At 51.2% G+C, this 22,609-nt stretch overlaps 2 protein-coding genes across 5 annotated transcripts; one reads left to right on the forward strand and one right to left on the reverse strand.

Moving 5' to 3' along the window:
- Window positions 1–492: 492 nt before the first annotated feature.
- On the reverse strand, window positions 493–15,570 carry PFKFB2 (6-phosphofructo-2-kinase/fructose-2,6-biphosphatase 2). Of its 3 annotated transcripts, XM_053963950.1 has the most exons (16): window positions 15,047–15,569; window positions 14,310–14,435; window positions 14,125–14,221; window positions 13,718–13,784; window positions 13,504–13,578; window positions 13,331–13,387; window positions 12,763–12,887; window positions 12,088–12,295; window positions 9,891–10,037; window positions 9,195–9,299; window positions 8,407–8,536; window positions 7,356–7,418; window positions 6,764–6,837; window positions 5,267–5,485; window positions 4,673–4,736; window positions 493–3,628 (listed from the first exon to the last, which is right to left on the reverse strand). In XM_053963950.1, exons 1-15 carry the CDS (start codon window positions 15,108–15,110, stop codon window positions 4,710–4,712), a joined length of 1,584 nt encoding a protein of 527 aa, XP_053819925.1. In that variant the 5' UTR covers window positions 15,111–15,569; the 3' UTR covers window positions 493–3,628; window positions 4,673–4,709. The 3 variants fall into 3 exon arrangements, 2 of the variants coding, with proteins under 2 accessions (XP_053819925.1, XP_053819926.1); XR_008434737.1 differs by having other exon boundaries at window positions 3,595–3,628; window positions 4,673–5,485; window positions 15,047–15,570; XM_053963951.1 differs by lacking the exons at window positions 4,673–4,736; window positions 5,267–5,485 and having other exon boundaries at window positions 15,047–15,208.
- A 308-nt stretch (window positions 15,571–15,878) lies between these two features.
- Window positions 15,879–19,823, forward strand: YOD1 (YOD1 deubiquitinase). Of its 2 annotated transcripts, none has more exons than XM_053964125.1 (2): window positions 15,879–16,124; window positions 16,690–19,823. In XM_053964125.1, exons 1-2 carry the CDS (start codon window positions 15,917–15,919, stop codon window positions 17,394–17,396), a joined length of 915 nt encoding a protein of 304 aa, XP_053820100.1. In that variant the 5' UTR covers window positions 15,879–15,916; the 3' UTR covers window positions 17,397–19,823. The 2 variants fall into 2 exon arrangements, with proteins under 2 accessions (XP_053820100.1, XP_053820101.1); XM_053964126.1 differs by lacking the exon at window positions 15,879–16,124 and adding an exon at window positions 16,243–16,395.
- Window positions 19,824–22,609: the final 2,786 nt, after the last annotated feature.

Below are 22,609 nucleotides of genomic sequence, written 5' to 3' on the forward strand. Positions count from 1 at the left end.
GGGCACACTGAGGGGCGTCCTCAGCAGAGCTGCTTCACCCCAGGGCAAGGACACCCCGAGTCCATCCCCTGTGACCTCAGAAAGCCATGGCCAGCGTTCCAAAAGGGGTTTCTTCAGCCAGCCCCACCCAATCCCACGGGAGCAGCACCAGCTGGAGCTCAGCAGCACAGGAGGACCCGGGAGCGTCGCTCGGAGCTGAACACGCAGAGAATTCCAGAATGGTTTGGTTGGAAAGGACCTTAAAGCTCAATTCCACAGAAACCCTGAGATTCTGACCTCCAGTAAAAACACCCTTAAAACTGAGAAGGGAAACAGCAGCAGGGTTTAAGAGCCCCCATTTTCAACTCAGATTCCCAAACCAGAGGACACCTGCCCTCCCCTGCAGCCCCTCTTCCTCCAAACACACCCCAGAGACTCCCCGAGCTCCTCAGAAAAACAGCACACAGTGGAGAGTTAGAGCAAACAATGGAAAAGAACAGAGGGAATTATCTGTGGTTTTTTAAGTCTCTTTATTGTAAATAAATGCTGACAGATATTTATGCTCAAGTGCACAGAGCACACAACACACAGCACGAGCTGACAGACACTGCAGCATTTTAAACCTAAAAAAAAAAAACACTTAGAAGGCAGCAGAGCAGGAAAGTTTACAAGCAGCTGGGCAAGATCCCTCTCACCAAACACTCCAGACAGAGCTGCAGTGCAAACAGAGCAGGGGGACAGTGGGGGGACAGCGGGGGTGGCACTGGCACTGCTCACCCAGAGCCCCTCAGAGGGGCACGGGGCGAGGTTGGGGACACCCCAGGGCTGGTGGCTCTGGCCAGGCTGGTGCTGGTGCCTCTCCTCCCTCAGCTGCTCCTTGGCCCCTTGGCAGCCAGGCCAGGCTGGGTTTAACTGTCACCCACCTGAGCTGCCAGGAAGGGGACACCTGGCAGAGGTGACAGCTCTGAGGTCACAGCCAGTGTACACAGATCAGCCAGCCAGGCTGGGTTTAACTCTTTTCCCCCATTTTTCAGTTTTTCCCAGAGATGGAGCAGTTTTTAGCCCAAGTGCTCCCTTTTCTCTGCAGTGACACACAGGGGCAGGCAGGTCCCACTGAAGGTGACAGCAGCCAGCACCACCTGTGCTGCTTGAAACAGAGGCACAGAAAATCAGGGGGCCACAGAACCCCCCCCAGTCCTGGGGAAATGCTCAGGAAGGTGCCAGGCTCACATCCACACCTCCAAACCCACCTCCACCTGCCCTGCCCACGACACTGATCCCACTGGCAGCACGAGCTGCTGCTGAGCTGCTCCACCAAAACCATCTCAAAACCCCATTGTGCAACGTTTGTTTGTTCTGGGGTGTTTGCACGCCCAGTGCCAAGGAAATCAGGTGGTTTCGAGGAAATCCCTGGCACAGGGAGCTGCCAGGAGATGCCCACTGGCATCACCCCAGCCCTGCAGCCCCGAGGGCTCAGCAGGACCCTCAGGGCAATGATCTGCTCCCAAATCTGCTGCTGCTCTGCTCCAGACATGTTTGCTTTAAACCTTTTCAAGGCTAAAATGCAGGAGGAAAAAGCTTGAATTAAAGCACTGAGGCACAAACGCTGCGGAGAAGGATGAAATTCCCTCCCACAGCCCCCCAAAAGGGACCCCCAGCCACTGACCCAAACTGCAAAACCCCTGATTTTCAGCAGTGATTAAAAAAAAAAAAAAAAAAGTCACGACCACCAACACATCAACAGCGACATTCACAAATCCCTGCAGGTAAAAATATAGATTTCTGTCTCCTTACAATCATTTTCTGCTCAGTGACATGAACATAATGAACTCTTCAGCAAGTTACCCCAGCATTTTTGTGCGTGAACATCCTACAGTACATTTTCCACTCCTTTTCCACAGAGCAGGAGGGGTTTGGTCAGAGCTGGCCTGACAAGGACGGGTTTGTGCGTTCAGAGCATTTTGGAGTGTGACAGTGAGGACTGCCATGGACGGGCTCTAAATCTCTTCCTTCAACATTTCATCTTTTTTTTTTTTTTTTTCTGGTTTATTTCTAAGCACAAAAACATTTAAAACCCAAAACCAGACCTGGGGTGGGGTGGGGGGGGAGAACCCTGAGGGAAAAAAACTAATTTCTCACCACCAAATTTCACCCCTCTGTGGCACAATCCCTTTAGATCAATACATTTTTCTGCCCCTCAGAAATCCTGAGGGCTCCAGATTAGTGCCTTGGTCCTCTCTATCTCAGTTTTATCAAATTACAGCCCTGGGAGTGTTTAAAACAACCAAGTTTGAGCTCAAAATGCCCAGGTTAAGCCTCAGGCTCTGGGGTTGCTGAGCTCCTGCACAGCCAGGGCACAATTTCCCTGCTGTGGGTATATCCAACATTTATTTACACATTTAAAATAAGCAACTTCTGGGGCCCAGAATTGCTCAGATAAATCCTGGAGTCACCTGGGAACAGCAGGTCCAGAACAGCCTCCTGCTCTGTACCCAAATGTTCCTTTCTTCACCCAACCTGAGGGTCCTGCCCTTATTGCAAGAACAGCTGGAGTGGGGTAAAATGGAGTTTGGCAAAATGCAAGTCAAGACTTGTGGGAGAGAACTGAAAATTTGGGGTTTGGTGGGGATTTAAGGGAAGGATTTAAGTTAAGACACGGCCACACAAGAGCTGCACCACCTGTGCTCCAAACTCTACAACAGCTTAAAACTGTGAAAGGCAGCATTGGGAACATTCACAGCTTATTCATAGGCAAGTTAAAAGCTTGTTGCGGGTCTAAAATTGGGTGTAAAATAAAGAAAACTGGTAAAAACCTTGTGCTTCCTGCAAACCCTGCCCAGGAGCCCTGCTGGTCCCAGCCATGCTCCCGTTTTCTGGGGTAAATGGATAAAACAGCCCCAAAATGCAGGAAAAATGAGTGAGAAGATGGAGTTTAGGTAGGAAGGAGAAGCTAAAATAGGGCTTGAGGTGGGATTTCAAGCACTGGAGCTGTGCTGCTTCCAGAGAGGGGCAGGGGGGTTTATTCCCATCTGTCCCTCACAGGAGGCAGCCCCTGGGAGGGATGTGCTGACCTGGGTGTCACATCCAAGCAAAAGCCTTCCCAGGGCAAAGGAACTGGCTCAGACTGGGGGATTCACAGCAGCACTCAAGGAGGGAAAGTCAAACCCTACCTGGAGCTCCCTGGACGGCTGAACAGCAGAAAAAATGGAGTTTGAACTTGGAAATAACGTGGAAATGGAGAAATAAAACCTCGGGGATTTGGCCTGGAAATGCCTCTTCAGAAGAAAAGCTGCCTCAGCGAGTAGAAACATGATTGTTTTGTCCTCCCACTCTGGTTAATTTTGGCACCTGGCCAGAAGGAAAGACGTGGAACACGATTTCAACACCCGGGACGCGCTGGCCGACGAGCGTTAAAAGCAGCTTGGGAAAATCTCCACAAGAAATCTTCTCCAGCCCCGTGGACAGACATTGCAGCATTTGGAAAGAAAAGACACAGACAGGCTCTAAAATCACAGTTCAAGGCGAGTACTGGCCAGGGTGGCTCACGGTGCTCCAGGGATGCTCCAGTCCCGGCTCCTCCTGGCCCTGGAATTCCCAGCTGGATGCGAGGTGAAAGCAGGAACCCCTACACTGCTAAAGTGGCCATTCTCTGCAGGGAAACGAGAAACAGGAGAGGTCACAGCAAGGAAGGCAGCAGAGGGTAAAGCTGGAGACAGCTCAGCTCTTGGAGAGGTGAATCCAGCTCCATGGAGCTGCTGCCCACGGCAGGAGCCACCCGAGGATTTGCTTCATCCCTTCCATCCCAGCACACAAATGTGGGAATTGTGTGCAGTGGGACCCATGAGGGGTAGTTTTAGATGTTTGGCTTTAAGGCATCTACAGCACAGTGTGGCAAAAGCTGATAGGCCAAGAAACACAATGTGTTGTAATCAGGAAATAGTTAACTTCTGATTGTGATGGTGTGAATTGTAACATTGTCTCACCCTTCAAATGAGACTGAAAATGGAATAAAAGTTTTTAAAACACCTCTCAGGTGCCCCATCTCTGGGTCAGAAAAGGGTATTATTGTCTGACACACAAAGACCTGTTCCACTCTTGCCAAGCCCCCCTGAAGGGTTTTCCCATCGCAGCCTGAGCCCACACAAGCTCAGAGAGGTGGAGAAGCTCAGGAGTAAGGAGGGAGGTTGGTTACTCAGGGTTGCTCACTTTTATTTGCCCTCTCCGTGGGGAATCACACTGCCAGAACCACCCAAGAGCCACCACAGTGACCATCTTGCAAACTGACCACAATGAATACTTAGAGCTTTGATAAAACTCCTTCCTCTGCCTCACTCAGGGCCCAACAGACACCAGGAACACACTCAGTGAAAATCAAAGATAAATCCACGATCCAGTGACTCTGCAGAATCCCTGAGAGCAGCAATGTCACCACACCTTGTCCTGGGTGCCCTGCTCAGCACCATGAGCCATCCCATGTCCTGATCCAGGGATGGAGCAAGCTGGGCTAAACCCACGATTTGCAGCAGCCAGCTCAAGCCCAGCTGGAGCCCCTGGATCAGCAGGCTCAGCCCCCACTGAGGTCCCCCAGAATCTCAGCTTTTATCCAGCATAAGATTCCTTCTGCTCCACAGGTTTGTCTTTGCACAGAGTGGCTTCCATGCAACACGAATCAAGAGAAATCCGACTTACTAACCCCAAAGAGAGCACACCCAAGCTGCTTGCAGTGGCACTCAGAGGCAAGCATTTCCCTCTGGAGGCTGCAAAGGAAACAGAGAAGCACAGCAGGGCTCATAGTGCATCTTAAAGGAGACTGAAATAGGAAAAGCAGCAAAGCAAATGAGGGGAGGAGTGAGGCAGCCCCAAAATTTCGTGTCAGCCCAGGGCAGGTTTGTGTCGCAGCAGGAGGTGGTAGAAGGCAGGACAGCAGTAAAAAAACTGGGACAAAGAGGGTATTTGTAACTTTTCCAATCAGGTTTTAGCCCAGAAGCAAAATCCTATCCAGAATTAAGCCCCCTGCCAAAACCCTGTGGCACTGATGGACACCTGCCTGCGTGGAGCCTGACTCTGAAAGACTGGCACCACAGTTCCAGTTGGACAGGGGGGATTTTTATGTTTTGGGGTTGGTTTTGAGGGGGTTTTTCAGCTGTTTTTTTTTTTCTTTAATCCAATCCAGGCTGGATGATTTCCATGCAGAAACAGAGACCCTGCTCAAGATCCTGGGCAGGGTCTGGATTTCGGAGAGGACCACGGGCGACGGCGGGGAGGGGGAGCAGAGGGGAGGTACCACCTGGACAGTGACTTCCAGCTGTGGCTGCTCAGCCCCTTCTCGAGCTTCCAGGGATGGGAAAGGCCCTCGAGCTTCCAGGGATGGGAGAGGCCCCAGCAGATGGAGGGGTTTGCTGCCCAGGCTGTGGTGCCGCGGGCGCTTTACGGTGTCGGCGCTGGCCCGCGGGGTAAAGCTGTTCCTCCTCATCCTCACAGGGCTCTGCCTGCTGGGGAGGTCGTGCTGATCCCACACAGAGGGAATCACCAGGAATGAAAAGGGGGAACCACAGTTTAAAGCCACGCCACACACCTCCAGCACCCCACCTTGAGTGTCCCAGTGCCCCCGCATCGAGCTGTGCCTTCCCCAGCTTGGGAAACAACTTCATCCATCTTGGAGACAACTGGAAAGTGATTTTTCAGCAGTTTTACTTCCCTTTGGGACTTTTGTTTTGCTTAGGTGGCTCTGTTTGGGTTGTTTTTTTAGTTTTTTTAGGTTTTTTCCTCTCTGCACGATCAATTTAGGGGGAAAAAGAAACAAGCAAATAGAAAATTCTCCCTTCTTCCTGTTTCTTCTGCCCCACAGCAGCTGTGCTACCCAAGCAAAAAAAGAACAGAAGCAGCCTCCGAGTGGGCAGCAATGATTTCCATGCAGAGATCACAGAGAAGTTGGAGAAGTGATAAATCCCAGAGTGGTTTGGGTTGGAAGAACCTTTGAACATCACCCAATGCAAGCCCTTGCCGTGAGCAGGGACATGCTGGAAACCACACAAATCATGCCCAATATCCTCAGTTTGGCATTTGACAGCTCCACAAAGCCTCCAGCCACAGCTGCAGGTTCCCAGTTTCCCCAGTCCCTCGGCACAAAAGGAATAATCAGATCCCAGCCCAAGGGATCTTCATAAAATACAACAAAAGGCCTAAATGTACAAAACCTAAAATCAGATGCATTCACACTTCCTGTGAGCCAGCAGAGCTGGTTTGTGCTCTCTAACTGGGGGAATTAATTAGAGGCAATCACTGAGGCCTTCCCTGACAGTCCCTTTGGAAAACAGGGTTTGCAAAATCAAGGCCCTCAGAGATCAGCAGCTCCCCCAGATTTAGGAGGTGGCTACAAGGTAGATGGTCAACAGTAATTTAAACAACAGCAGAGAGAGGATTTCAGAAAGAGAAAACTCATCAAGACAAGGAGAAAAACCCGCTTCAACCCTTTTGCCAAGTCTTTTTGAAATTACCAATAATCATCAGCAACAAACACTGCACTGAGGGCTGAGAACAAGACCTGGAGTTTAAAATCTATGCCCTAAATTTGCCCATTCTGCTCCCTACAACAGCCCTGCAAAATATCCCCCCTGGCCTGGGAAGCACTAATGCACCTTAAAATTAATTCTGCTTTTGGGGGTTATTTCTGAAGAGAATCCTTCTGTGCACTGAAAGCCACCAGGCAGCTCTAGCACGTGTTTAAGAGGGTTTGTGACTTATTTTGGAAAAGGTGGAGCCAGAGGGGTGCAGCAAAACTCACTGAGTTCAGGGAGGGTTTGTCCCGGTGGGTGTTCACTGCTTCCACATCCAGGGTAATTGTCTCCACCTTGCAGCCTTCACCCACGAGAAAGAGAAGTTTGTGTGAGTAATTTATTAAAAAACCAGCAGGGAAAATGAACAGGAATAAATCTCTTCTTTATAAAAATAACAGAGCTCATAAATCCACGCTTCACCCCACAAACAGAATTTTACACTTGGTGGTTTTTAAGTGTGAGAGCACAGCCCTGAGTTATTTGGGCTGCACAGAAAAGCCAATTTTAGCTGACTGCACCCCAAGTTTGGAGGCACAGCCTTCCTCACCCACAGGGAAAATCCAGTTGTTTAAAAGAGAGGCCAGGGGAGAAGAGCCTGCACCTCCACATCTGCTCCCCCAACACCCCCACCCCTCCAGAACCCTTTCCTGTGTTAACTTTTCACATGTTAACCAGGAAATAACCTCTTTATGTATTACCAGAAGCTTCTAGAGCATGGCCAGGTGCTGCCACACACGGACACAAACCTGCCCATAACATCCCCACGCACAAACCAGGGCAGGAATTAAAATTAAAAATTAAAGCAAAGCAGTTGTTTACCATAGGCAACAGGTGTGAGCTTGAGAATGGTGTGGAGGGGGCAGCGCAGGTAGGGCAGCTCATCTAGGGCAGAGAAAGGTGTTATGGGGTCACCTGGCATGCCACAGCCCCCCTGTCCCCTCCCAGCCCCACAGCAGGGGTTGGACTAAACCCTTTTAAGGGTCCTTTCAACCCAAACCATCCTAGGATTGAATGGAAATTGTCCTGGGATTTAGAGCCTGTGGATGGCACCCAGACATTCACTGATGCCAGCAGTGAGACACAGAAAATCAAAATACAGGAGCTGGAAATGAGAGTGGGGCCCAGCCTGGCTGGGCCAGCTGGCTCAGGGCCCTCCAGCACTGGGCAGTGCTGGGTGAGGGGTTGGACTCCACCCTCTAAAAGAGCTTTTCCAGCCCAAACAATTCCATCATTCCATTTCCAGTGCACAGGGCCAGCCAGAGGAAACCTCTCCAGGGGCACAGGGCTGGGAAAGCACCTCAGCAACAGCTGCCAGGGCTCACAGGAGAGTTACTCAGAGCTGCATGTAAAAGTTTATGAAGTTGGTTAGAAGTTTATTAACGTCATTAAAAGTTTCATGAAGCTCTAGTGCCACTCACTGGAGCTCGCAGCAGACTGGAACCTTCCAGTGTGTGTGCTGTGCAAGAAATCAGCATTTGCCTGGGATGGAGCACTCCTGCCAACCCTTCCAGGCCACTAAGGTCTTTAGTTTATCAGAAAATGACGAATTTTTATTTTTCTTTACATTAAAAACCAGTTCCCTACACATTCTGTACGCACTACTGCTGAAAACAGCTCCAGAAACAACATCTGGGCAGCAAAAGAGCAGCACATCCCCAGGGAGCTCCTTGCACTGCTGCAGTGCAAGGGTTAAAGCACTGCTCAAACGTTTCCTTTCTTCCGTTTTTAAACATCTTGTTAAAAAAACTCACCTTGTTAAAAAAAAATAAATAAAAATCCACCCAGTCATTCCAAACCACCCTCCCAAAAAAACCCATGAGGGGAAGCAGGGAGAGGAGCCAGCCCCAGAATCATCCCTTTATTTTTGTACCTGCACTCTTGTCAAGAAAATAAGCCAGGAGGCACCTCATAACTGCCTGGTGGGAGATAACCAGGACGTTGCCTTGCCTTTCCAGCTCCATAATTACTGGCTCCAGGCGCTGCACCAAGTCCTGGTAGGACTGGAAAACCAAACAGGAATTGGTCAAGGGGTTGTGTAAACACAGGGTTAAACACAGGTGGCAATTAACAGCGTCACATTCAGGGAAATATCAGTTAAAGCAGCATAAAGCTAAAGGGGGTTATGGGTGATGTGGTAAAAATAGTAAAAAAGGACCCAAAAAAGGCAACAGCAGAAAGTGAATTTCAGTGTCAGAACCCTCAGACCGTGGGAGGGCTCAGATTACAGGTAACTCAATGAGTGCAGTCAGGAAAAAAACCCAAATAAAACAGTAAATGATTCATTTGAACGGGTTGTGAAGTAAAGCCAGAAGTGACTCCAGGCCACACCCATGGTAATTTTGTTTCCCAGACATTCTCAGTGACAATTCAGGCCCGGGATGCAGAACCCCCTCCGTGTCTGAGGGCAGCATCCAGCACGTGGCCAAGTGAATGGACTGAAAAGCACCATCTGCACACCCCCGTGAGGGAAATCAAGAAACATTTCCCCCCAAAAGAGAACTGGAGATCCTAAATGTTTTCATTAGGATGCAAATTTGCCATTCTGCATACAAATATTGGCAGAGTAACTTCAACTGGAGTCAGTTTTAACTCCAACCCCACACAGAAATGTTTGTTTCACTGCACTGTGCATAGTTGTTGTTTCTTTAGGGTCCTCACCTCCCCTCCAGGATAACGATAAAGATATTTCTCCTGATCCCTCATGGCAAACTCATCTGGATACTTGGCTTCAATTTCTGCGTAGGTCATTTCTTCACAGACCCCCTGAGGGAAGGAAAAACTCAAACCACAAAGCTCATTTCATCAGAGGGCCAAGGAGGCCACAGCAGGGAGGGAAGGAAAAGCAGAGGCTGAGATCAGGGTTCCCTTTATGGCATGGAAATTTTAGGTGCTGCATCTGACCCAGCCCTGCCCTCAGTGTGGGTTCCAGGGTGGTTTGAAGAGGCTGGGCTTTGGTTTTATCTCAAAACCAGAAAGGATGACATCCCTGGTGTTTGCCAGGGGTGAAAAATGAGCCCTCGCTTCCCCAGCAACCACCCTGCAATTTCCTGAGAGAATCAGAGTGGGAGCAGCAACCTTTGCCCAGCCAGGAGGGCGTGACAGATGTCTGGGATGTTCAGTGTTCTTTTCCACCTCCACACCACCTGGAACGTCCCCAGCAAGACCTGGCAGCTCTGAACACTCTCAGCCCTGTACCCAAGCACCCCAAACCTGCCCCTGGAAGGCTGAGGTCCGTGATACAAAAACATGGCTTTAAATCAAGAGAGAACAGCTGCGTTCGTGGTGATCTAATTTGCCTTTAAACACGATTTCCCACCTAGAAAAGCTGAGGTTTTTAAGCAGCCTCTCACTCACAGCATCGATCTCGTTGAGGATCTTCCACTGCTCGTAGAGCACCCCCAGGGACTCGGCTGTCTGGATTGTCCTCTTCAGCTGGCTCGTCCACACCTTCAGGTCCACGATCTCCTGCTCCTCAATGAACTTCTTCAGCGCCTGGGAAAACTGGGGAGAAAAGCTCCAGGAGGTTAGGAGGAGGGTGATGCCTTTTTGGGACCACTAAAAACACAGGGCAGGCAGAATCAAGGGAATAAAAAGCAGCTATATTTATTGAATATAAATATTCAGGTACATTTAGGGCAGACAAAGCCCCCCATGGGCTACACCCAAAAATGGACCAGGGCTCACAGGTTTTCACACTTTTATAAGTTTGGGCCATTTGCATGTTGGGGGTTAATGTTCTAATCACAGCTTCAGGTAATGAAGGCATTGACCCCAAGTTTGCTCCCCCCAACTCACTTTTGTTTCCATCTCTCAGGGCCTGAGGCAGTGAGGTGTCCTTGATTGCCAGGCCTGGAGAGGAATTGTTTTGTCAAAATGGGAAAGCAGCAGCTGACACTGTGTGTGGAGTTTGGAGTTATACACTACAGAACTGCAGGGTTACAAATATATGAAATACATAAAAGTTAAAATCCTAAGGCACCAGGGGGCAGGGGGAGCTGCAGCTGCCCAGAGCATCCTTGGGGGATGTGGGGCCCTGATGCCTTCAGATTTTAGATGCCTTTATAATTTTCAAATCCTGTACTGCATTAGTGCCTAACTCTAAACTCCATATAAAGTGTTAACTACCGTCTTCACATTTTGGTCAGGCAAAACAATCCCTCTGGGCTTGGAACAAGGAGAAAAGTGGAAACAAAAGTGAACTGGGGGTATCTGACTTCATTACCTGAAGTTGGAACTGGAGAATTAACCCCTGGTATGCAAATGGACCAAACTTATTTCAGTCTGAGAAACTCATGACCATCATTCATCTTGGGTGCAGCCTCTGGGAGGCTTGAAGGCCTTTAATAAATACCTGCTCTTATTCTCTTAGTCTTGCCCAGCCTCTGTGATGCTTAGAGAGGCTGATCTGGAACAGAGACTAAACAGAGTTAAAACAATAAAGTGGGTATTTATTGAGAGGCCTTTAAAGGATACACCTTGGGCAGTGCAAGAGGCCCACCAGGGCTACACCCAGGATGGATTCAAGATGGATTTCTGAGTTTTTACACTTTTGGTTTTAAGTTTTGGTCCATTTCCATATTGGGGTTAATTGTCCAATTACAGCTTCAGGTGATGAGGTCCCATCCTGCTGGTCTGCTCCCCTCAATTCACTGTGGTTTATGCTTTTTGGGTAATGGCTGTGCTTGATTCTCAAGCTGGAAAAGGACTCTTTTGTCTAACTGTTTGAAAACTAGATACAGTTTACATCAGAATATATTTTCATTAAGGTATTACCTATGTTCTAGTGGCATTATTTCCAGTATTTCTGTTTTGCTTTTTCAACTGTACTTTGGAGCATTTTCTGATTCTATTGGGCTGTATTTTTCAGTTGAGTCTTATTTTGAAAGTATAAGTTATGTGAGGCTTCAGAAAGGAATATCAGGGGATCAGCCTGGCCAAGGAAGAGGAATTTGCTGCAATAATTTGTATAGACTGAAAAGGTGATGCATATGTAGTGAAAGCCAATGCAGATGATTCTGCAGTGATTAGGACAGAATATGAAGGAGATACTGGTTTAGAGAGAAAAGGATAGATGATAGAAGTGTTGAGAAAAGGTCAGGAATTCTGAAGGAATTGAATGTGTCAGGCAGCAACTGACAGAATGAGAGGACGCAGTCTCCAGCTGCACCAAGGGAAATTTAAGTTGGATGTTGGGGAAAAGTTTTTACAGAAAGGTGATAAAGTTCTGGAATGGCTGCCTGGGGAGGTGGTGGAGTCACCAGCCCTGTGTTTAAAAATAGACTGGATGTGGCACTGGGTGCCAGGGTTTAGTTGAGGTGTTGGGGCTGGGTTAGACTCAATGATCTTAAAGGTTTCTTCCAACCTGGTGATTCTGTGAAGTGAACTTACAACACTTAGTACAAACTTCAGAGTCCCACACCAAGTCAGCACAGAACCTGAGAAACACGAAAGCTAAAACTTAAGGCATCATCTGTATTGGGCAGCCACTCCAAGGCACCAGCCCTGGCTCCCAGGGCACAGCCACAGCCCCCAGGGGCTGCTGGGCACGTACCTGCTTGCCCCGGGCTGACAGACCAGAGTCCCCACCAATCCTGCCCACGAGGTTGTACTCGCTCTCGCCGTGCCGGCAGAGGTAGATGGTGCGTGGCTGGACGTGGATGTTCATCAGGTAATAGACAATTTTACTCTGGATGTAGTCCTGGACTCGGTTGACCAGGAACCGCTGGCCCACGTTGATCACTTTAATGAAGGAAAGATCTCTGGAGTGGACACAAAGTAAGAACACCCACGTGGGTGGTTTGAAAAACGAGGCACAAGCACCTGCGGGTGTCACCCAGCTACTGCTCCTCTAGGAAAGGCAGGACAGGCTCTGAACTGCTGGGCTTAAAAATCCTTCCCTGGGAGGGAGAGGAGGACCTGGCACAGGGTGGCTGCCCCTGGATGCCTGGAAGTGACCAAAGCTGGGCTGGACAGGGTTTGGAGCAGCCTGGGATAGTGGAAGGTGTCCCTGCCCATGGCTCTTAGAGATGGGCTTTGAGATCCCTTCCAACCTAAACCATCCTGTGATTCTGCAGCACATAGAGAGAAATCCCTTCAAATCTCCCTTGGGACCTGTGATTCACCTGCACACAGTCACACCTGGGGAGAGCAGAGGTGTTGGAGCATCCCAACAGCAAAGCAGCTCATGTGCCCAAGGACAAAGGGATGTGCCAAGGGATCTGCTTACTTGTCCTTAGCATCCGGGTCCAGAGGCTGGTAGGTGACCTTGTAGCACTCGATCCTCTTCAGGAAATCGTCCATCACATTCTCCCGGTGCCTCTCTGGGTAGTCAGGGCTGGAAACTTTCACCTCCTGCCCAACAGACAGCCGAGTTAAGCAAACTCAAGAGGGAACAAAAGCCACGATGAATAACATTCCCCTCTTTTGAAACAAATCCACATTGTTTGACGCTGCCCTGAGGAAAAACCTGCTCCTGGAGAGAAAACAAAGGGCGACTCTAAAGGCACTGAAGGGGTTGGCCCTGACAGACACCGCTGGCTCAGAGCTCTGCCCCTCCCTCCCTTGCCAGGACAGCGCTTCAAGGTCACCCATTCCCCGGCTCCACTTGATTTCCACATTCTCACATAACGGCATCTCTGGCTTTTAATAAACCTGCAAATCCCAGCTGCCTATTCCCCAGGTGAAACACGAGAGGGAGGCGTTTGCAGAGATCCCCACGAGCTCCCCGAGCCTGTGACCTGGCACTGAGAGCCTGAGCTGCCTCGGCAGCCCAGCCTGGGAAGGGCAGCACGCACCAGGATATTGGCAGCGATGACCTCTGGATCATCACAGACAGACTCCACGAAAAACACCTGGGGAGGAGGCAAGGAAGCACATTTCAGTCAAAACTCCTGAGCTCCTGTGCCAGGGAGCCACAGCGACTGCAAACTGAACACACAATTAACCACACACACAATTAAAGCACTACCTTGAAAGCATTTTCCTTAGCAAAATTTAAGATCAGGTCCCGGCGCTCCCGAGTCGTGTTGGTCGCATCAAACACCTGGCAGAAAACGAGGAATGAGCACTGAGCAAGTTTATCTTAAGACTTTTAAACTCCAGCCCCAAACCAGGTCCCCGAGCGCTCCAGGCAGCTTTGAACTGCCCTGATGTGAAACTATTTTTAGTGCAGAGGATCTTACAGCTATTTGCCCGCACTCCTCCAAGAGGTAAGACTTCACATCTTCCAGAGCCACCAGGGCACAGCGTCTGCAGGACAGAAATAGGGATGGTCACAGCTAATGGAAAGCATTCCCACAGCAAAGCTTCTGAGCCAGCAGGGAGGGATTCAAACACCTCCCTCGCACCCCTGCACTGTTCTAAGAGCCCCAGAGATCCTGGGGCACCTCCACTGTGACCTGACCCTGAGCTTTGTGGCAGCCCCAGACTCCCACGCCCATGCCTGGCAGGATCCCTGCACAGGCTGTGCTGTTCCTTCTTCCTTCCCCGGGCACTCGTGGTTATTTTCTGCTCCTCATTCCCACAGCCTGCCAAGACCCCAGCGTCCCCAGCCCTCCACGGAGCCACCCAGCCCACGACAGGGACTCACTTGCGGATTTCCATGGCCTCTTTGTTGTCGTGCCTGAAGAAGTCGTAGGACTTGTAGGACTTCACTGCCTCGCGCCGGTACACCCCTAAATTAAACACTTCACACACAGGAGAGGAGAGGGTCAGGGCATTCCAGTGGCAGGCGTCACAGCCCGGGCAGGGACGTCCCCAGACGTGCACACCCACCTTTGGTGGGCACCCCGATCCAGTTGAGGTAGCGGGTGAGCTTTTTGGACATGTAGGTCTTGCCCCTCGCAGGCAGCCCGATCATCACGATCAGGGTCGGGGAGTTGGTCATGTAGGAAGCCCATGCTGTAAAAAAAAAAAAAAAAAAAAACACCAACCCCAAAACCACCCCAAAACAGCATCAGGGGCGCTGCAGAGCATGAAGTGAGACCCAGCACAGCGTCATCCCATCTCCCGGTGGATAAAGCACCTCCGCTCATCCCAGGACGGGCTCGCGTGGTGTCCTTGCCGTTAATGAGCTGCTGTGATCACTCTGTGGTCTCCCAGGTGTTTGCTAATGAGGCGGACCGGCAGCACCGCTGCCTAATGGGGCTTTTAGTGTTAAAAGCATTTACCGCCCGGGCAGGCGCCGTCAAGGGCGAACGAAAGATGTTTTTAACAAAACGGTCACGTTCTCGCAGCAAACGGCCCGAGCAAGCTCCGAAAGGGCCCGCGGAGAGGCGGATTTGGGGCGAAAAGCACGGGATGGGGATGGAGGCAGCAGCCGGGAGGTTGGGGACAGGGTAGCGGCGGGAGGGGACAGCCAGGGCAGGCAGCGGGACGGGATCCGCGCACGGAGGGACGCGAGGCTCGGGGCAAACCCGCGCAGCCTTCCCCCCCTTCCCGCTGTTGATCCCGTTTCTTCGGGACACGGAACGCGCATCCTGCCCCGCACCGCCCGCGCCGGGGCTACTCACAGCACTGCTTCTCGCCGGCCCTGCCCCGCGGGGCCCCGGCGCAGCCCCGCGGCGCCGCCGACATGGCTCCGCGCCGCCGCTCCGCGCCCCGCCGTACGCAAATCGCATGCAAATGACCGGAGGAGCTCGCACACGGCGGAGCGGGGACGGAAACCGGGTCCCGGGGAGCGCACACGCGGGAAAAGGGGCGGGAAAACGGGCCCGCGTCACGCGCGCGGGGGCGCGCGCTGTATGCAAATGAGACCGGAAGGGGGGAGAGCTGCGCGCTGTATGCAAATGACACCGGGAGGGCGGGGCAGCAGCGCGCTGTATGCAAATGACACCGGGAGGGCGGGGCAGCCGCGCGTTGTATGCAAATAAGACCGGGAGGGCGGGGCAGCCGCGCGCTGTATGCAAATAAGACCGGGAGGGCGGTGGGCGGGGCGAGAGGGGAACGGGAGCACGCGCGCCATGCAAATGAGATGGACGGTGACGAAAGGGGAACGGAGCTCGCGCCTCTATGCAAATTCAGGCGGGCTATGCAAATCACATGGGAGGTGATCATCGGGGAAGGGAGGGGACAGCAACTCACGGCAACGCCTGGCGTTATGCAAATGAGATGGCAGGCGGTGTCCGGCTGCATGCAAACTAAGCGGGCGGCGCCGCCTGCTCTATGCAAATCAGGCGCCCCGCGTGCCGTGCCGATGACGCGGGCGCGGCGCCCGGCTCCATGCAAATGAGCCGCGCGCTATGCAAATGAAGGGGAGCCGCGCGCGCTCCGATTGGCCGCCGGCCGGGGAGGGGGTGGGACGCGGCGTGCTCTCGCGAGAGCGGGGCGGGCACGGGCCGGAAGCGGAAGCGGCGGCGGCCGGTGCGGCGGCGGCCCCGAGGATGCTGCGGCTGCGCTGCAAGGCCCGGAGCGGCTCGCACGCGCTGCCGGGGCTGTCGCCGCACTCCCGCCTCCGCGACATGCAGGCCGCGCTCGCCGCGCTCACCGGAGTGCCCGCGCCCGCGCAGCGCCTCCTGCACGGCTTCCCGCCGCGCAGCCTCGACCTCAGCGACGGCGAGCGGCGGCTCGGCGAGCTCGGCATCCACTCGGGTGAGGGCCCCGGCGGGAGGAGGGCGGGGGGCGGCGCTTTGCCGGCTCTGCCGCCGCGCCGGCTGCAATTACGTTAATTAAAGAGGCCGTGGCACACACGCCCCTCATCAGCCGGCGGTCGGGCCGGTTCCCGCTCCCGGGGGAGGCGGCGGCGCCCGGCTCGGCAGCGCTTCCTGCTCGCCGCAAGTGCCGCTGGTGCTTTGGCTGCGTCCCGGGGGTCCGGAGGGAGCAGCGCGCGGGGCTGGAGGGGACGGGGCCCGGGCCACGCCAGGTGAGTCCCGCGGGGACCGTTGTGGTGCCAGCGGCTGTTGGCTGAGGCTGTTTCCCGGCGGGATGCCGAGCCGGGGGAAACGGGCGGAGGCTGGACGGGGGCTTGGAGCAGCCTGGGCGAGTGGAAGGTGTCCCTGCCCCTGGCAGGGGTGGGACCGGGTGGTGTTTCATACCCCAAACCGTTCCGTGGTTCTCCTCCGTGATCCTCAGCAGTGACAGCGCGGCCGTGTTGTTGTGTGTGAGGAGCAGCGTCCCCTTTACGTCCCTCTCACCCGTCCCTCCTCCCGTCTGGCAGGTGACACTCTCATAGTGGAAGAGGACACATCCAAACCCGAGCCCGACTCGCCGGCGGTCGCCAAAAAAGCAATGTCCCAGCCTGTCAGGGAAGCCGTGCCTGTGCTGGCCAGGAGGGTGGTGCCAGCAGACAACTCCTGCCTGTTCACCAGCGTGTCCTACGTGGTGGAGGGCGGCGTGTACGACCCCGGCTGCGCCCCGGAGATGCGCAGCCTCATCGCCCAGATCGTGGCCAGCGACCCCGAGTCCTACTGCGAGGCCGTGCTGGGCAAAACCAACAGGGAATACTGTGACTGGATCCGCAGGGAGGAGACCTGGGGAGGAGCCATCGAGGTGTCCATCCTGTCCAAGTTCTACCAGTGCGAGATCTGCGTGGTGGACACGCAGACCGTGCGCATCGACCGCTTCGGCGAGGACGCGGGCTACAGCAAGCGCGTGCTGCTGATCTACGACGGCATCCACTACGACCCGCTGGAGCGGCGCCTGCCCGGCTCGGACCTTCCCCCCCAGACCATCTTCCCCAGCAGCGACGACGTGGTGCTGGCGCAGGCGCTGGAGCTGGCGGACGAGGCGCGCAGGAAGAGGCAGTTCACGGACGTGAATCGCTTCGCCCTGCGCTGCATGGTGTGCCAGAAGGGACTGACGGGGCAGCTGGAGGCCAGGGAGCACGCCAGGGAGACGGGACACACCAACTTCGGGGAGGTGTGAGCTCGGCAGCAGGAGGGTGCCATCGACTACCTCAGCGCTCCGGAATCAAATTCTGGAGTCTCAGATAAGCTGTTTGTAATCATAAAATTCCGTTCACAGAGCTTGAAAAGCGAATTAACTTCGTGGCGGCCAAGGCGCAGGTTTGGGAATAGGGGATTGGGAATAGGGATGGCACTTGGGCAGGTGGTGGACAGTGGCAGCCACACCTTGATTTCATCACCTTCTCTGTGTGTGTGTGTGATCTGAGCAGACAGACACAGCCAGGCTTGTCCAACACTGCTGTAAAATCCACCTCTGAGGTGCTGAATGTACATTTTCAGGGTAATTCAGTTAATCTGAGGCTTTGGGAAACACACAAATCAGCATCACTTACACTGAGAATTAGGCATTCACACTTATACTGAGAGTGAATTAGGCATTCACACTTATACTGAGAATTAGGCTGAGCAGCTCTCAGAGGTGAAACTGCTCGTGTGGTGCATGATTTGTAATGGAAATATCAAGTACAATAGCAAAATACAATTTGTAGTGGAAAGAGGATCTCTGAGCTGCCCTGTACCATCAGGAATAGACTGTAGTTTGTGTGCAGAGAACTTTAGGGAAAGCAATGGCCTCTAAGCTTTAAGGTAGCCTTTAAATTAATGAGTAGATGGATAAGTGTTGAATAAAACTTATTAATCCTCCGTAGGTAGTTTTTAGTTGCTTGAAAAATAACTCTCAACCCCCCGGTGTTTACACTGCATCAGAGCATAAGCATGTTTCCTGGAATACTTGGGATTCTTCTTCATAGTAGCATTGGAAATTCCTGCAAGAGGGAAGTGAGTAGTTAGGGAAGTGACTTAATTAGCATCTGTTAAATACATTGAATATTTTACTTGAGTAGAGCCAATCATGGCCATGGTGTTACTAAGCTGTTCCAGTTTCCAAATACTGTGAATGAGCACTTTAAGGTTGAGTTCTCACTCTTTGCTGGTAAAAAGTTTTGCCCTCTGGAGGCCAGAGCCAGAAGGGAGGCTTGAAATTCCATCTGCTTTCTGCCTTAATGTGTTTGATTTGCCACCGCTGACTGTGGAGTAGCAAGACTTTCATTGTGATAATGAAAGGTGCAGCTGAATATGCAGATGAAAATAAGCTGGGAAAAGTGCCCCACTCCTTGGACTGTTCAGAATCAGGGAAGGTGAAATTGGTTTAATTGGAATATCTTACCTCACAGTGGGGTTGTGAAGCTTAACAGCAAGTGCTTTCGAGGGCTTTTAAAAGGTGCTGTAAAGGTGCATATTACTGAAGGGGATTTATCTTGGGTTTTTTTTTTCTTTGAAATGCCTGCAACACGTCCTTGTTTCTTGAATTTTAAAATATCCTTTGCCTGCCATTCTTCTGTTACTGTTTTGAGTGACCTTCCTTGCACTTTTAGACTGGGGAACAAGAAGGGGTGTCCTCGGGCTGAGGCAGAAATAAACCCACTTTCCAGGTGGAACCTAAAACCCAGTTTGAAAGGGCTCTGTTCCCTCAGGCACCTGACCAAACTGGTGCAGCAACAACACCACTTTTTCTGCAAAAATCATATTTCTAGTTCTCAGCAGAGGCTCAGTTGGATCTTGAAATACAGGAGGGTTTTATTGAAGAAAGAACATAATTACTTAAGTGCTTTGCTGAATTAAGGCATGAATAATTAAACAGCCTAGGATCACTCAGAGCACTATGGACTGGGTTTGTTTTTAATTCAGTATTAAAACACACATTAGCACTGTTGGGAGTTCCCTATAGAAAGCCACTTAGCTTCCAGTATTAAACCCCACTCTGCTTTTAGCCTGTCATTAGGAAAAGAAGATAAAAACCCCCCAAAACCCAACATTAAACCCAGCCCTGTAGAAGCTGATGCTTAAAAACCTCCAGGAATACCTGACAGTTCAAAGGAACTTGAAGATTACACTGTGTTATAACTACTTGAGCTGAAATACTGGCTAGGAACGAGACCAAGAGACTGGCAAGCCCCAGGTGTGCTCTCAGCTTTCCCAGGGAAGCGGGGACATGCCTGGGACAAGGAGCTGATCCTCCCCTTTGCCATCTGTCACATGGACACAATACCTACCTCAGAGAGGTGCACGAGGTGTCTTTGAAACACAAGTGGAAGATCCATATTTATTGTCTGCCTTGACTTTGGGGAGCAACCCTTAGATTTTAGCTTTGTGCCCTGGATGGATTTCTCAAAGTGTGTAATTTTTTTTTTTTCCTGGTATTTCTCAGTTGCAGTATTTGAAAAATGAGCTTTATTTAATCCAGAGTGTTGAGCTTTGCTAGATCATGTTTGCATTGGGAATCTGCTAACAGAGAATCAGTTCCCTTGGAGGGAGACGTGTGTCACTATCACTGCTTCGATGTTCTCTTCTGTTGCCTAGAAAATAAAATCTCTTTGATTAAAAAAGATATACCTGTAATTCGTGGTTGTAAAAGTTGGGATTGTTACAGGCTGACAAAGAACAAGTCCTTGACTGCAAGAAAAATTTCTCCTTACTCCTAAATTTTCCCAAACAAAAAGTATCTCCATTATTTAAAATGTAAAGTCTGGATAGATTTAAAGTACAACTCTTTTTCTTTTTAAAAATTCTTATTAGAGTGTTTTTTAGTACTTTTTAACTAGGATTTTCCTGCCCTTAATGACACAGTTAGGGAATTATCCCAAAAATGGCATCCTTCTAGTGGTGGGATGAACTCTGAATATCAGAATGGGATGAGATGAGCTTCAAGATCCTTTCCAAGCCAAATGATTGGAAATCTGGGATTCTGTGAAATATGGTACCTGAGATATCAGGACTCAGCTGTAAAGAGAGTTTTGCATCCCTCCAGAATCTTCTATGCATTGAAATATACAAATGATTAAGCTGGCTTCACAAATATTTGTGTCCAGCATTACACAGATCTACTCCATGGATGCAATAGACTGAAAGAGCAGGCTGGGGAGAAAATCAGTAATAACTGGAATTTCTGAAGGACAAACCTAATTCCAAAGTTCTGAGCAAACTCTATCCAAAGAGCAGTTTCTGGGGAGAGCACTGAGAAAAGGAACATCCTGTGCCATGGCACATGTCAAATCAGCTCCTTTCCCTGAGCACAGTCACAGGGTGCCATTGTGACAGTTTGGGGACAGTGTCCTGTACCCATCCTGCTCTCCTGGAGAATATCCCAGCTCTGGAACTGGGATCTGTTCTGGGGCAGCCAGGCCCCAGTGAGGCAGAAACCTCTCTGAGCCTGCAGTGTTGGCTTTGCCCTTCACCTCTGGGGAGGGGCTGGGGCTGAATGAGGAGAGAGCAGAAGTTCTGCTGCTGCCTGGAGCACTGAGAGCCTCGGGCTGGGGGAGGTTCTGAGAAATCAGACTGACACACGGGTGCTGAATCATCTGTGTGTGGCTGATTTCACTGCAGAACCCACCCATGGGCCAGCCCTGGGAACCTCTCCCTGCCAAGGAAACTCTCCAGAAGAGGAACTAAAAGTTGTCAGCTTGCTATTTGGAAAATTGCAGCTGCCATGCAATTAAATGTCTGCCTGCATTTTAAATCAACCTTTGCATCCAGCTCGAAAGCTGCTGTCAGGTTTGCTCCAAATAAAATTCCTTCAAATGGGGTGAAATCACTCCTGCTGTTTCAGCTGTCTGAGCACCAACTCCCCCCTGAAACAGGAATACAACAGAGGAATTAACAAAGTCAGGTTGTCCAAGATCGCACTGCCCTTGTCTATTATTTTTAATTAAAGTCTTGAGGAAAATGTTGGGGAACTGTTAAAGCTTGAGAGCTGCCTTCTCACTTCTGGTGTTAATGGGAAGCAAGCTATGGGAACACTTCAGCTCCCTCCTCTAGCTCCTTTCTGTGCAACAGAGATAATAAATAGAGCTCCTTGGCCACAGGAAGGTTTAATGAGTGCTGTGCAACAGGAGGCATTAACTACGTGCTATTTGCCATAACTGAGCTGCCAGCACACAGGCTGCGCCTGCAATTTGGGTGAAGGAAAGTGCCCAAGAGTCCCACAGAGTCAAATAAACGTCCTTACCTCGACAGGAATCTTATCAGTGACACCGTGTGGATGCTTTTCCTTTAGGGCCCAGGCCTGAGTCACTTGTGCCCTCGTGTTTAGGAACAGGGTGAGGCTCAGCAGGGCTGTGAAGTTGCCAAAGTCCTTCCAGGGCACTGGGAAGTCTTCTCTGCATCATTTGACTCCTCGCATATCCTTCATGCCATCTATGTGAAATCACACCTTATTTTGGGTTGGAGCTATTTATATTTGTTGGAGGGAGAGGAATGTGGAAAAAGAACAGGTTCTTTCTGGGCTCCTGATTCAGAGGAGCTCGAGATTTCTCCTAATGGATCCTGACACTTTCCTGACCCACACGGGGCTGCTGGCAGCCAGCTCTGCCTGTTGGACTGCCCAGACTGGAGTCCTGCTGCTGTCAGGACACCCCTGCCCCGTGCTGCTGCTCACTCACACCCTGCTGCCAGTGCAATAACAAAATTACCCCAGCTTTGGTTTCCTCCCTCTCTCAGAGCAGCCTCAGCACCGGGCACAACTCGACAAAACCCACACAGCTCTAAAGCTTCCACTTCAAATTGAAATGAATTCATTAATTTACAATCAGACCCACTTCATTAATTAATGCCACGTTTAAACTCTGTCGATGCTGTGCCATCCAGCACAGCTCCTGAAGCACTGGCACCAATCCTGCCCTCAATCCCTGGTCGTAACAATGCTCCAGCAGCTCTGGCTACATCCCCATCCCTCACCTGCTGCAGCTGGGGCTCTCAGCAGCCTCTGCTTTGTTGATCTGCTCTCCAGCACGTGTTCCCTTCTGGAACAGCACTTGGCTGGGCTCAGCATTGCCAGTGGGAGCCTCTGGCTCATCTGCTCTCCCTCTGTCTTCCCCTGGCTTTAATTAGCTGATGTTTCCACTTCCCCGTTCTGTGGAGCAGGGAACATGTGTGGCAACACAGCCTTTTGCTAAAAATACAAATTAAAGGAAAAAAAAAAAAAAGTCATTGGAGCATGGAAATGTGAATGAATCCGGCAGCTGTGTCAGCCCTGGAAATTTCCTGCAGGGTGTTTGTAGATTTGCAGTGAGCGGCACCTTGTCAAGCAGGTACAAGTCCATGCTGTGCGTGGGGAATGGCCAAAGCATTGTTAATCAGCAGGAAAAGCTCCAATTTCAATAACAGAGCCCAAAGTCA

Source organism: Vidua chalybeata, chromosome 24 (genome assembly GCF_026979565.1).
Source record: "Vidua chalybeata isolate OUT-0048 chromosome 24, bVidCha1 merged haplotype, whole genome shotgun sequence".
Classification (NCBI taxonomy): domain Eukaryota; kingdom Metazoa; phylum Chordata; class Aves; order Passeriformes; family Viduidae; genus Vidua; species Vidua chalybeata.

What these genes read in the sequence shown, in the direction of transcription:
- PFKFB2 (XM_053963950.1), bottom strand. Translation starts at nt 15,110, where the DNA reads ATGTCGGCGGCGCCGCGGGGCTGCGCCGGGGCCCCGCGGGGCAGGGCC. An exon ending in GATCGGGGTGCCCACCAAAG is followed by an intron (nt 14,222 to 14,309) that starts GTGGGTGTGCAC and finishes CTGTGTGTGAAG; the next exon opens with TGTTTAATTTAGGGGTGTAC. An exon ending in AGCTGGAAGTCACTGTCCAG is followed by an intron (nt 4,737 to 5,266) that starts GTGGTACCTCCC and finishes TTTCCTTTGCAG; the next exon opens with CCTCCAGAGGGAAATGCTTG.
- YOD1 (XM_053964125.1), top strand. Translation starts at nt 15,917, where the DNA reads ATGCTGCGGCTGCGCTGCAAGGCCCGGAGCGGCTCGCACGCGCTGCCG. An exon ending in CGAGCTCGGCATCCACTCGG is followed by an intron (nt 16,125 to 16,689) that starts GTGAGGGCCCCG and finishes CCCGTCTGGCAG; the next exon opens with GTGACACTCTCATAGTGGAA.